Source organism: Fundulus heteroclitus, chromosome 7 (assembly GCF_011125445.2).
Source record: "Fundulus heteroclitus isolate FHET01 chromosome 7, MU-UCD_Fhet_4.1, whole genome shotgun sequence".
NCBI lineage: Eukaryota > Metazoa > Chordata > Actinopteri > Cyprinodontiformes > Fundulidae > Fundulus > Fundulus heteroclitus.
This window is the reverse complement of record NC_046367.1, coordinates 10350061-10364394: the sequence shown is the minus strand read 5'-3', so window position 1 is coordinate 10364394 and position 14334 is coordinate 10350061. Positions and strand designations below refer to the sequence as shown.

The 14334-nt window shown below is 42.6% G+C and overlaps 2 protein-coding genes across 3 annotated transcripts; both read right to left on the bottom strand.

Moving 5' to 3' along the window:
- Window positions 1-8098: 8098 nt before the first annotated feature.
- On the bottom strand, window positions 8099-10454 carry LOC118563683 (protein ALP1-like). Of its 2 annotated transcripts, none has more exons than XM_036138904.1 (3): window positions 9643-10454; window positions 8857-9363; window positions 8099-8612 (listed from the first exon to the last, which is right to left on the bottom strand). In XM_036138904.1, the coding sequence occupies exons 1-3, from the start codon at window positions 9750-9752 to the stop codon at window positions 8342-8344; spliced, it is 888 nt and encodes a 295-aa protein (XP_035994797.1). In that variant the 5' UTR covers window positions 9753-10454; the 3' UTR covers window positions 8099-8341. The 2 variants fall into 2 exon arrangements, with proteins under 2 accessions (XP_035994797.1, XP_035994798.1); XM_036138905.1 differs by having other exon boundaries at window positions 8889-9363.
- Window positions 10455-12241: 1787 nt separating this feature from the next.
- Window positions 12242-13602, bottom strand: LOC105922138 (trace amine-associated receptor 7e-like). The gene is made up of 2 exons (XM_012858017.3): window positions 13430-13602; window positions 12242-13218 (listed from the first exon to the last, which is right to left on the bottom strand). Exons 1-2 carry the CDS (start codon window positions 13600-13602, stop codon window positions 12402-12404), a joined length of 990 nt encoding a protein of 329 aa, XP_012713471.3. The 3' UTR covers window positions 12242-12401.
- Between the last annotated feature and the right edge of the window lie 732 nt (window positions 13603-14334).

Genomic DNA, 14334 nt, shown 5'->3' with positions numbered 1-14334 from the left:
ATGTCAATTAAAACTCCTATCTGTTCAAATCACATATTCCCACCCTCTATGTCTGATTCTGCCTTTAAAATCTGGAAAAGAAATGGACTCAGTGAAGTTAAACACCTTTTCATTGATGGGATTTTTGCTTCGTTCACACAACTCATGGAACAGTTTAATATTCCGCATACACACTTTTTCCGCTTTTTACAACTGCGGCATTTTGTGAAAAATAGATATCCCACATTTCCTGAACTGCCTGAAGAAACAGCTCTGGATAAAATCATAGGTATAGACATCCATCAAAGGGGGGCGATTAAAAAGATTTATACCATACTGCTAGATCTACAATCTCCTTCTCTCTCTATTATTAAGTCGCATTGGGAGAAAGACCTTGCAATTACATTAACAGATGAGCTCTGGCAATCCATTCTTCACAGGGTTCACTCTTCTTCAATATGCGCTAGACATGGACTCCTTCAGTCCTAAATACAATAGACTTGGCAGGACATTCATTTTAATAGACTTAAAAACTTAAAATGCCATTGGCATAACAAGCTGTCAGGGTTTAGTTTTGATCAGGCTTTATTTACTATTTTTCAGTTCTTTCTCCTTGTCTGGGTTTAGTTAGGTTCTGGATTTATTTATGGTTAGTTTTCAGTTTCCTCCTACCACTCCTACTCAGCCTCCTCTTCACTCCTGCTGCAGTTAGTCACACCTGTCAGTCACTAATTAGACAGGCTCACTTCACCTGCCAGCCTCCCTACATAAGCCTCCCTCTACCTTCACTTCTCTGCTGGTCCGTCTTCAGTACTCCTCGCCTGTCTGCCTGGTTTGTTCCTGCTAGCCATTTGTTTCCTGCCTCAGTGAGATGAAGCCTCATGAGGCATTGAACCACTTGAGCCAACTGGTTCGAGAAAGGGTTCATTTCTTGGAGCTTCATGTGCACACGAAACCACCTACTGGCGAGGTGTATAATCACAGCCAGCTGTATCTTAACACGTGTGATGCATTAATTTTTTTGTCTATTATGACTCTTGGGAATGACTTCACAAAAGGTGTAGGACGGAATCATTTGTCTACATAAATTATGTATACACATATGTGTATAATAAAATATTGTTTGAATGTATTCTCTGTGTAATTATTCCCCAAATAGTAGTGTCATGTGATATGGCATGGTGTGTAATAATCAGACCTCTCAACTTTGATCAAAAGTTAAGAGTGAGATTATGCTAATTTTGGGGGCGGGGGAGGGGGGATTATAGTCAACAATTTCCCCTCAGCAGCAACACTGAAGCACACAGAGGTTCACGCAGCGTCTTTACGCACGATCCAGCTGCTGATGTCTCCCTCCTTTCAGCTCAATGCACTTATAGACTGTTACAGTTTATAACATTCTTATCACCTTTCACAGCGACAGGTTTCTCAGTCAGTCGCTGCGCTGACCAGACAAATTTCTATTGCTCTCGTCAGTGCGGCGGTGCAGTGGGCAATTTTTACCCCCGTTGGTGCGCTGCGTGCAACGGATAAACAGTGGGGAAAATGCATAACTAAATACTGTAAAGGGCTCCTATAAAGGGAACAGGGGTACTGACCGGTCTGAGATGAAGCCCCTGATGTTACAAGATCTTTAAAATGACCCTTAAGGTGGGGAAGGGAGGGGGTTTATTAGATATTTAGGGGGTGAGGGAGACTCTGGCTGGGGGGCGTCTGGTCCGGGGGCGGGGCCGGGGGTCGGGCACAAGCAGTCGTATAGTCGATTTGGGGTGACCCCCCCCCTCTGGTCAGTGCTGGATGTGAGTGTTATGTGGGAATGTGTGTACAGCGTCTTTTTTTTTTTTTTAAATCTGTGTGTGGTGAGTGGGGCACAAGGGAGGGATGGTGTGAATGAGTTTTCTTTTTTTTCTTTTTTTTTTTTCAGGTATGGGTCCGGTCCGCTCCCTCTCCCAAGAACATCTCAAGTCTCCGCTAGGTGCGGAGCCCATCCCCCCACGTTCTGCCCTCCTCCGCTGCGCTGGCAGGCGCCTTGGCCCTCTGGCGCATTGGTGGGCTTCGGGTTTGGGGCGGGTTCCCGGGCATGCGCCGGCCCACTCCCGGCGGCTTCTTCGCGGGGCCTGGCCCCCCGGGGGGCGGCCGGGGCCCCCGTCGCGGGGGTGGGACGCCCCTGGGGCCTCTGGCCCCCAGGGCCCATGGCCGGGACTACTTCAGCGGGGCTAGCTGCCGGCGGAGCCCACGGGCTCGTTCCCGCGGCTCTTGGGGGCGTCGGCATTGCGGTAGCTGGGGGATTTCCTCGGGGTCGTCTCTACCTTTTTCTTTGGAGGGGGGGTTGCAGATATCCTGTGTCAGCCCCTCCTGGACGCCCTGCTTTAGGGACCCCTTTGGGAGTCCGGGATTATGGGTCTCCTGACTCCTGCCTCTGTGCTCGGGGAAGGCGGGCCTTTGGTTCTCCACAACCACTATCAAGCTATTTCCTTCTGGATAATTTTCACCTAAACTAGTGCACTCTCACAAACTCCCACAGGTGCTGGGACCCAGGTAATAAATGTTCACTTATATACAGTAATCTTATAATTTATTTATTTATTTATGATGCAATGGCATCTAGGTGTTACTCTAGTGTGTCTGTTGCTTTATGTCTGTTGGTTGTGCTGTTCTTTTTGCATCTCTCTTTCCAGGTGATGGAGCAGACAGAGAAGGTTTTATCATTCTCTCCCTTTTATCTCTTCTTTCTTTCACCTCTACTCTTTTTTTTGTTTCTCTCTCACTTCTTTTTCTTCCTTTACTGTCCCATTGTAATGTCCATATAATTTGAAATTCTCCCTGCAGGAATCACAATAAAGCTATTTACTATGGCAAAAGCTGTTCGCTCCACTTGTAAAAGCAAAATCTGTCGAGCTCTATCTGGCATTGAGACATCAATTCCTATTGCCACATTGCTAGACAGGACACTGGGAAAAAAAAAAATGACCCTTAAAAGTGCGCACCTTAATTAAAGCGCGAGGCAGCAGTACACCGAAGCGCCACTGATTCTATGTTGTTAAAAACAAAAGAGCGTGAAACACAGCTAGTAACTCTCCTATTGACTTTAACTGGCACACGTTGCTACCGATGTGAGGACATTAAACGTAGTGATTCATGTTTTGAATGGTGAACGGTGATAAAAGCACCTGCTCCGAGGGGAAGGAGGGGGGGAGCAAGCACTGAGGCACAGAAATACGGTGCATGTAGTTAAAAAATGCAGAATTAATAAAAACAAAACTTATAAACAGACCAAGTGGTGTTTTAAACTGCATCTGGTTAGCAGAACTGTTTTATGATCCAGTGTGCAGCCATGACTGGTTCTGAATGAACCGGTCATCTGGCAAAATCTGAGCCACTTCCTGAAGCAGTCACGTGGTACAGCCGGGCAGCGAGGCTTCGGACGTCATCGTTTTCGGCTCCTCCCCTAAATGAAGCAAGCCTCGATACGCGCTTTATGGAATCGCCCCCTCCATTACTCGACACACGCCTCGAAGCCTCGGCACATCACGTAACATCACTACTTGTTAGTTTCTACCTGCTGCTGGATCTAACCTGTCTCCCTTCTGAACCTCAGGAGGAGCTACTATCCTGTTGAGACTCTGACCTGCAAGTATTCATCCTGCCTTGCTGCTAATCCTGCTGTGGTTCTGGCCTACAAGTATTCACCCTGCCTGGCTGCTAATCCTGCTGTGGTTCTGGCCTACAAGTATTCACCTTGCCTGGCTGCTAATCCTGCTGTGGTTCTGGCCTACAAGTACTCATCCTGCCTGGCTCCTAATCCTGCTGTGGTTCTGGCCTACAAGTACTCATCCAGCCTGGCTCCTAATCCTGCAGTGGTTCTGGCCTACAAGTACTAATCCCGCTGTGGTTCTGGCCTATAAGTATTCACCCTGCTGTTCTGTTAATCATGCTGTTCTGGCTCGCAATTATTCATCCAGCCTGGCTGCTAATCCTGTTGTGGCTCTGACCTGCAAGAACCCTTTCTGCCGTGCTGTTGGTCCCGCTTGTAAGTCCCTGTCTCCACTCAGCTTCAGCCAGAACTCTCTCTCTCCGGGCCGTCAGCTCCTGCTCTCAACTACACCCCTGTTCCAGTTCAGTCCTACCCCTCTGGTTTCATCATCCACCACTCCCTCTAACTTTCAATAAACTCTCATTTTAGCTCCGTGTGTGTGTTTCTAAATTCGTTGAAGACCAATCATGACACAAGCAAGCTTATGTTTGTTTCCTTTGATAGGAATACCTTTTTAATATTTTAGTTTTTTCTTATTACTCTTATTATTATTCTTACTTCATGCTTCCTCAGTATGAGGTATTGCAGCAAAGCCATGTACAATGCAGACGACTCTCCCTGTGGCTCTACGCTTCTCCAGGAGTGAAGGCTGCTTGTCGGGACTTTGATGCAATCAACTGGTTTCCTTTATATAGGAACATTTTTGACCAATCTGTATAATCTGACCCAATCTGTATAATATGATTGAACTTGACTTTGTAAAGTGCCTTGAGATGACATGTTTCATGAATTGGCGCTATATAAATAAAATTGAATTGAATTGAATTATAGATTGGGCAAATGGCTCTAAATATAATGCAAACAGTAGTGGAGACAATGAACTGTCCTGTCTATTTCCCCTTTGTAATATGAAGCTGTCAGACAGGTATCCATTAACCTTTATCCTTGCAGTTGTATTTGTATACAAGGCTTATTGTTTTCCTGTTTTCCTTTATTATTCCATGGGCAGTGTTGGGCAAGTTACTTTGAAAAAGTAATTAGTTATAGTTACTAGTTACTTCTCCCAAAAAGTAACTGAGTTACTAACTGAGTTATTCAACTATAAAAGTAACTAGTTACCAGTAAAAGTAACTATTGCGTTACTTTTTCGTTTCTGGCTTTTTTATTTATTTTTTTACAAATTTTTAGCTGCCATGTCATTTCACACACACATACACACACACTCCCCCTTTTGTGTTGAACAGTGAAATGTGGTGAAAGCAGCTTTAATTCCCCATCACATAACTTTCATATCGCGCATGCATTGACTTTTTCAACAATTTTCTCTTGCGGTTTTCAACAGCAACAGCATTGTTTCTCATGGTTTAATATTGTCCATATGCCTTCTTTAAATATTTCTAATTCTACTCGCAGGACATGTGCAATTCCAAACTTATTTCCTGTCATTGCCATGGGGAATCACGTTATTTGCGTCCCAGTGATCGGGATTTTTTTTCATGCTCACGATCAATTTAGTTACCTGACTAATATCATCTGTTCTGAAAACGGACATGCTGAGAACAGGGCCGGATTATCCATAAGGCTCAGTGGGCCAGTGCCCAGGGGCACCAACCATGGGGGGGGGGGGGGGGGGGCACCACATGACACATGCTTTAAAAATATAATTTACATAAATTGTTATATTATTTACTTGAAATTGTTGAAAGACCATGCATTATTCGTTTTGTGAACACTGATGTCACAATAATAATAAATGATAAATAAATCAAGATTTTTTTATTTCAACATTTTAAAATGAGATATTTGAATATTTCTCACTGCTCATATGCCTACATGTAGTTGTGTAAGTTTGTAATTAGTAAAGAAATCCCCTTGATTATGTCTGATGTTTTTGACCGGAGGACAGCACGGGTAAGGGGGGGGGGGCTTTGAGGTATAGTGCCCAGGGGCACCACATTGTCTTAATACGGGCCTGGCTGAGAATGACAAAGGGAGGAAGAGCTGCTCGGAGTTGCAGCTTTCTACTCAGTGTAGATCAGCCGTTTTTTCTGAAACAACTGTGCAGCATAGCTTTGCTGTGCGCGCTGAATCCAGATGCTGTGCGCGAATGCACACGCGCACAGTTTAGAAGGAACATAAACAGTTTGGCGCGTCAGTCAGTTCGAAACAGTTCCTGTATCGGTCACGTAGCGCATACGCGCATAGACACAGGTTCTGCTCTACGAGCTCAACTCATGCGCCGACGCATCGGTGTTGCCGGACCCATGTTCTTGTCCTTTTCGCTGTTTAACTCAAAATAATGTGCTTACCTCCAAGAATCAAACGCTGTCTTCTCGGTGATCTTGCCGGGGTACAAACACAAGTAGCTTACACACACAGGTGCGCGCGCACACACACACACACACACACACACACAGAGGCAAAGAGCAGGGTACAGACGCAAGCAGCCGCATCTGACTAAATGCAGAAAAGCAGGGACTTCACTTTCCTTATCGAGGGACATTCTTAAAGTAACGGAGTAACGAGTGCCTATTTTGGAAAATAACGGAGTTACTGATTACTGAATTTGCAAAACTAACGCGTTAGATTACTCGTTACTGAAAAAAACTAATTAGAGTACTCTAACGCGTTTCTTATAACTCGTTATGGGCCTTTCAGACAGGCTGCGACGACCACACTGCTGCGCTGTGAAACCCATTTTTTTTCAATGGCTTGCGCCGCGCCAGGGCGGTTTATCGCTGATTGGAGCAAAGCGCAAGCACAGCGCAGCGCACCGCTTCGCGAGCTCGCGCGCAGGCCAGGTCAAAGTTCAACATAGTTGAACTTTGACCACGGCGTGCCGTGACGAATGCAGCGTGGCCAATAGAAACCGGGCCATCGGCTGGAAAGACCAGGAAGCAAAATGGAGGAAAAGCTTATACTGTGTGTGTCTGAATTCCCCGAACTATATGACACAAGTTTGCGACTGTACAGGGACATCGGGAGGAAAGCAGTAGCATGGAAACACATTTCCAACCAAGTAGGCGTGTCAGGTGTGTTTTAAGTCAGGTGGCTTGTTGGTAGGTAGGTAGGCAATATGTAAATCTTAGTGTTATGTGTTCTCCCTCAATAGCTCTACATCTATTTTCTTAATTGAAGTAGGACTAAATTATAGCTTTCATGTACTATGATTAACACATTTTCTCCTATTATTTAGAGGGTGAGTGTAAAAGGCGATGGAAAAATCTCAGGGACAGATATATTAAGGAAAGAAAACCATGAGAGAGAAGAAGAGTGGTGCAGGGGCAGAACACAAGACCACATGGAAGTATTTCTCCATTATGAGCTTCCTGGAGCCTCATGTCAGAGAGAGGGCCACTTCCTCCAATATGTCCCCATCTCTAGAAGAGAGGTCCTCTGTTCCCCACGTTACTTCAGCACTCCTGGTTGCTCAGTCACCACCACCTGAAACCTTTACCCTTTACCTGACCGAAGTATCTCACAGCTCCCCGTCTACCCCTGCATCTCTGGCCACTGATGAATCTTCTGAGACCCTGCCTGACCCAGTAGCTATTGATGTGTCCCAGGAGCACCCATCTACCTCAGCTTCCTATGCCCCTGCAGCTTCAGCTGTAGCCTACCATGCCCCGGCAGCTTCAGCCGCATCTCATGCCCCTGCAACTTCAGCAGCCTCCCATGCCCCTGCAGCGTCTTACATCCAACGGGCACCCCTGGCTCCACAGGGATCAGGCTCCACAGGGATCAAGCAAAACCAAAAAAAGGCAGGAACAGAAGGATGAGTTTGAGAGTCAGGTGATGAATGTGCTTAACCAGTCTGCAGATGAGGAGGAGCTCTTTCTTTTAAGTCTAGCACCACGTCTCAGAAACCTTTCACGTGAAAAGAGGAGTGAAATTAAAATAGAAATCATGACCGCTTTTCACAGGGCTGAGTTTTCCTAAGAAAAACAGTCATTCAGTCCTTGTTCTAATACTTAAGTAGTTTACTTAATTCATTGAGTTTTGATTCATGTTATGATGAATTCTTGCTTAGTGTATAAGCTCTGCATTTGTGTTCCAAGACATTGCAAATAAAGTAATATTAATATGGTAATGAATGTAATGAATATGTTCTTAAGGACGTCAGATTAGTTCTTACCTATATATATTTCAATTAGGAGAATTGTATGAAGATAATGAAAATAATGACTATAACAGGTAATGTAAACTAAAAGAAAGTCAATCACTGCACTATGTCTGTTAAAGTTTTAAGACAGGAAACGTACATATCACATTTAATTTACTATTTATGGTTATTTGTAAAGTACACATCTAGCAGAAAGATTGAATCACGGTTTTATTGGCCAGGTATGTGTATACACACAAAGAATGCTGGAATAAATATTTTTATGGAAATCAGCCCTTTAAAGAATAAGTGAGTGGCTCTTAAAAGAGCCTTTGTTTTATGATGAGGAAGAGTAGCAGAGGGTTGACAGGTGAGAGGTGGGCACGTCAGGCTACGTTGTATTGCCAGGGCACTTCACCAACGGTGGAGGAGAAGTAACTGTTGAATGCTTCCCGGACAGCCACAGCCTCTTGGGTGGCGTTGTTGGCGCCCGCTCTCCTTGTTTGTTAAAGTGCAGGGATGTCACGTTCTTCCAGTGGGACAGGATTTTCAGCTGTGGAGTTCCACCTCTGGAAGTTGTGAAGGGCCACTGTAGCTTTCACAACAGCATCCACATTTTCAGGGCTCACTCCAATCACCCGGTGGTAGATTCTCCACTGTGCAGCAAGAATCCCAAAGGCATTCTCAACTACTCGTCTCGCTCTTGATAGGCGGTAGTTGAACATCCTCTTTGGTTGGGAGAGGTTTCTTCCAGGATATGGCCTCAGCACATTCCTCCTTGTGATAAAATAAGAAAAAAACACATTTAACCAGAGATACAAGCTACAATTCAATACCCAATAATGAAAAACTTTAATATTTAACATAATGCTACAGAACAAGTAATCAGACAATTAAAAGGCAATTTTATACAAATGTGATGCTGCATGTGAATTGAAAACCAGAGATTATTTCTGTTCAGAGGCAAATTATTCCACTCTATATATACTGTAGAGCATAATGTATAATTAATATAAGTTACCTTAGGGGGAAAGCCTCATCTCCCACAAAGACATGAGGCATGGGCCCCAGGTGATTGGCGCCTGGAAGGGGAGCATCTTCTGGGAGATGCAGCTTCTCTTCTCGCAGGGCTTCTCCAAAGGTGGAAGCAGCAAGGGTCCCTCCTTCACTGTTCTGGCCAAAAGCTCCAACATCCACCACCCTAAAAAGATACCTTGCATCCACAACTGCCGGAAGTACAACAGAGTATGTTCCCTTGTAGTTGAAATACTGGGAACCTAAATCATGTGGTGCCTGGATTACCAAATGTTTCCCATCTATTGCTCCCACACAGTTGGGGAAGTTCCACCTCTCTTGGAGGCCCAGAACAATCTCATGCCAATCAGCAACCTTTGGTACAGGCAGAAATTCATCCACCAGGCTGTCCCAAATGGCCTTGGACACATCTGGCACAATGTCTGCCACAGTGGAGATGCCCATTCTGTAGCTAGAAGCGATGGTGGTGTAGGAGTCCCCAGTTGCAAGGTATCTGAAATGAATAACATCATAATGCTCAATAAAAATTAAACTGCACAACTTTCAACCACCTCCAATAAAGCTAATTTGAAATACAGCTTCCATGTAGCCTAATCAGTCGAAGGATATTTTATAAACAGCCTATAAAGAAATCAATGAGCTAATAGTAATTAATACAAGTTAAATTCCATTTACAGAGTGCAGGCTGAAAAAAACCCTGATGTGTGGGCGGGAGAAAGAAAAGTAGCCTAGATTTATTTTATTACATATTATTTTAATGTAAATCACCTACCTCAGACAAATTGCCAGACGCTCCCTAGAAAAAATTGGCTCCTGGTAATTTGTATGGATCCTTGAGATCCTTGGTCCGACTCTCCCCAGCAAACTCTCAAACTGCTCCATACTGAGCCGAAAGTAGACCTGGAACCGGTCGCTGTCAAAACGGAGCTCTTTCACAAGCCGGAACTCCCCAAGCTGCTCTCTGGACCTGAGGGTTTCGTGCACCCACAGCCTCTTCTTCCTTGCTGCTCTTTTTCTTCGAACTAGCAGGGCTAGTGCTAGCGCTTGCTTCTTAGCACGGGTCAGATAAATATTTGCTGCTGACCAAAAGCTGGAACAACAAACAAATGACTAGACCCGGCAACCCAGCTGGCGCAGCGCAAATGCGCTGAACCCCGCGGCCAGCGCAGCGCAAATCGCTTCCTATCTGAAAGGCCCATTACCCCCCAACACTGTCCATGGGTGTCTAACTACTCCCGCATACTTTAACCGATTTCAACAATTTTGGTATCAAAACATTCGGCTCGTTCAACCAGGAAGTAACTTGTTGCAATGTCAACAGATCAACGCTTGTCAACAAATTACTTTAACTTTCTAATATATAGCAACCTGTATGATCTCAGAATCAAGAAGTACTTTAAGCTTTTGTCTTTTCATGTTCAAATTGGTTCTTCTTTGATTTCAATGTTTTTCAGCTAGTTTTTCCTCTTCTGCAGGAAGAAGGTCTTTTGTCTGTTTGATAAATAACATGTCTATCACAAGTTCAGATTTTTATTCGAAGAAAGGTTTGAAAGTCATCTGTCATTTTCATTCTGCCTCCCAGTGCCCAATAATTAGGCGCCCGCCTATGCATTGAAAATGCATGGCGGAGGCCTTATGTTATGCACCTAATAAGGGTTTCTTTATTATTATTGTTTTTTAATCTTCCGTCACCGTTAATACAGCCCGAACCGTAGGCTGTACCCCCACAAACTATATATCAAAACGTGCGTATTGACGCCGCGAAGTGTGCTATTTGTACTTGACGCCATTTAAAGTTACCGTGATGACAAAATTAACCAAAAACCACTTCCTAGACACAGTTGACCTCACAAAAATGCAGAGCTCAGCATGGCACTTTTTTTCGGTACAGTGGTTTAGGTGTTGGGCTGGTGCACCAAAGGTCGCAGGTTCGCAACCCGCTGGGGGGTATCCAATATTTTTTTTTTTTTACAAGTAACAAATAAATAATTTGAACAACTGATATAAATGAATGAATGATGAAAAAATTGCAACAGCAAGAACTACCCCCCGGCCAATACAGCACCACTCACCTGTGGGAAATGGCACTACACACCATTTTTGTCAAATGTTGAGTTCTGGGCCCATATTTGGTGAGGCTTAGTTGCTAAAGGAGGCCGATCTGACACATGGCCTTTGGTGAGCTTTGGTGACATTAAGTATTGGCACCCTTTTTGAGGAACTTCCCAGTACAGGATTTGGACCAAACTAACAGAGTACAATCACCCGGTGATACTGGACACAACCATGTTAGCAGCTAACGCTTAGCATGTTGCTAACTGGAAGTAGCTCTAGGAAGGTCTCACCAACTTCTGCTTCACAGAGTTTGTACTTCCTTTAGTAGTTTGTAATGCCTTTAACATTTTTATTCACATATTTGATTTTTTCTTGCTACACTGAAGTATTTAATCATGTTTTAATAACACCAATTTTCCATGCTGCTTCGATGCAGACCTTCTCCTGTCGGCTGGTTTTCATGGAGACAAATCCTTTTCACACTCAGAAGATTTGATTTAAAATCCCCAAGTGATAAAAAGCCTACGACCAAGGAACTCTGAAGCTTTGCCTTTGATGGTTACGCGCACCACCAGGCGGGCGCCTTCTTCAACTTCTTCAGAAGTTGAACGTTTCTAGTTAATTTTGTTTTGGTCCACCTCAAAACAATCCAATAAAATACATGTGGTTTGTAGTTTTATTGTAAAGTGTGGATATGTTTAACAACGGTGGTAAATTTGTAAGGCACTGTATGTCCTTTTGAATGGATGTTTCTGAAAAATTATGATTATGAGACAACTTTTAAATCATACATTCTCCAATCATTTAATGATTTAATGATATATTATTAATATGGACATGGTCTCACTTTCAGATTTAACACTAAGGCTTAGGATGTCTATCACACATATCTTGCTCATGGTGCTTGTTTTCATTCATAATATGTTTCAAAATCAAAGTACTTATTAGATGCTTGTATTCAATATTATTTTATAATTCTAATATCCCTCCAAATTAACTATATATGTTATATATATTAAACAAATTCAAAATGATTATATTTAAAATCTTATAAAACAAGGAAATAAACAATATTTAAGAAACAAGAGCATTACAAATGTCAGCTGGTAAATTAATAGAAGCTAGAATACATGGTGCACACTATGAAAATACTTTAAATAGCCCACAATAAGCTGATTCCTGTTATTATTATCTACTCTTCAGGAAAATCTATAACTTCTGTTTAGGACCAGTGACTATGCTACTAGAATTTCCCCATAGATGCAAGATTAAGCAAGTTAAAAGGGGAACTAATACCAAGAAATCAACCACTGCATGATTTCTCACAAGAAGAATTTCCTCATTTCAGATTATGAAGTGGGAAAAATATCATAACATCAAAACATTTGGTAATCTAAGAGGTTTTGAACACTGAAAAATACAATACATTTTTGATACTATCTTGTGAAATTTTTTTTTTTTTACATTATATTTTATTTACTGTATTATGGTTTTACAGGAGCCAGACTTCAATATTTGTAGGGTGACTATGATTTTTGCAGTTTTTCTAAACCAAGGGTAGAATAGGGCATAAATCATAGGGTTTAAACAGGAGTTAAAGTAGAACAGAAAATCCACTGCAAACACAGAGGAATCACTGAATGATTCAACCCCTGCAAGGTAGACACAGTAAGATGGGCAGAACGTTATTAAAAACAGAGACACAAGAACACCAAGAGTCCTGGCTGCTTTCAGCTCAGATTTGTTTGCTGTTGTTGTAACTGAAAACTGCAGTTTAACGGCTGTGACCTGAGAGCGCATGGCACGAGCCTGAGACACAGCCACCACAAATACTCTCATGTAAAGGACTATGATGGTGATAACAGGAGCAATAAAGTATAAAACAAGACCAATGGTTCCTGAAATTAAGTCAACAGCAGTCACACATTCTCCGTAGCAAGAGTTATTCTTTCCTGCCTGAATCAGATCATCTTTTATAAATAAAATGCCATAGAGAACCGACCAGAGCCAACACAGACAGACACAGATTTTGACTCTTCTCTCAGTGACTCTAGTTTGGTAATGCAGAGGGTCACAAATAGCCACATAACGATCAATTGATATGAGCACCATATCCCCTACTGAGGCAGTGGTGATGATGAAGCACAAGTAATTATATATAAAACAAATATTATCACCAAGAAACCAGCAGCTTGTGCTTTGGTAGATTTCCCCTGGCATTGGTATGAACCCCACGAGCAAATCTGACACAGCCAGAGAGAGGAGGAGGATGTTAGTAGGTGTGTGGAGCTGCCTGGGTGGGAGAGAAAAACATAATTAAACCAACAAAGAATTAACATTTTTTTCTCTAAAACAAGCTCTCTTTGTTTGACATTTAACCTTTCACTTAAAAATATATTATCAGTTTATTGCTACCAGAAACAAAATTATTCATCATGAAATACATTTTAACAGGCTTGATTAGCTATCTTTAAGAAGAAAGGTAACTCTAATAAAATCTCTGCCTGAAGTGGGAGACTGAGATGATGACAAGCAGGTTTAAAGCAACAGTGATCAGAGAGATTAAGGACAGTATGATCCGAACAAGAACAAATTCAGTCCAAGGAGAAGAAGGCTTTTTGCAGGAGTTATTGTAGAGATGTGGATAGCAGAGATCTGCACTGTCCTGAGTCTTCATCTTCAGTAATGAGTAGCGAACAGCACCTCATTCTGATTTTAAACTATGTCAAAAAGCATCAGTTAACTGACTCCTCCTATTTGCCTTCTGATAGTGCCAATTGGATACTATACCGGAGGTTTTGTTAGAATCCTTAAACACCTTGGTTCAGTCCAAACATAATAAAATAGAATAAATAGAAAGTGAGATGAATTGTATAATTTTGTCTCCAAATTCTTTTCAAATGTACAAAAACGTAAATGTAGGTACAAGTCGCTCAGTGTCAGGGTTACTTGGACTGTGTCACATGACCCCTCTGTCATCAGGTTGAGGTGTAGCCTGATTAACCTGCTTTGAAGTTTTTTTCCATATTTTTGTAGATGCTCCATTTTTGAGCTGCTCCTTTGTTTTGGGGAAGATGGAACCTTGTGCTTCCCAGGTCTTAAGCCTGACTGTAATTGCCTGGAAGATGGATGATACAACCCATCTTCTTTACCATGGTCGTTATAGAACCAGTAAAATATATGTTGAAGAATTAATTTTATCTAAAAACCACACTAAAAATGAAATTGTGTCTGATACTAACTTATAATATTCATAGGAAAATAATTCTTACACAGCTATGACACATCTGATTCATAACTGTATGGCAAGGGGCAGGGTCTGCTGTGTTCCAGGTGGTCCTGTGACATCCTCCTAGCTCTGAGTAAAATGTGTTGCAAAATGTGTTTGATTACTAGATCAGCATTATAC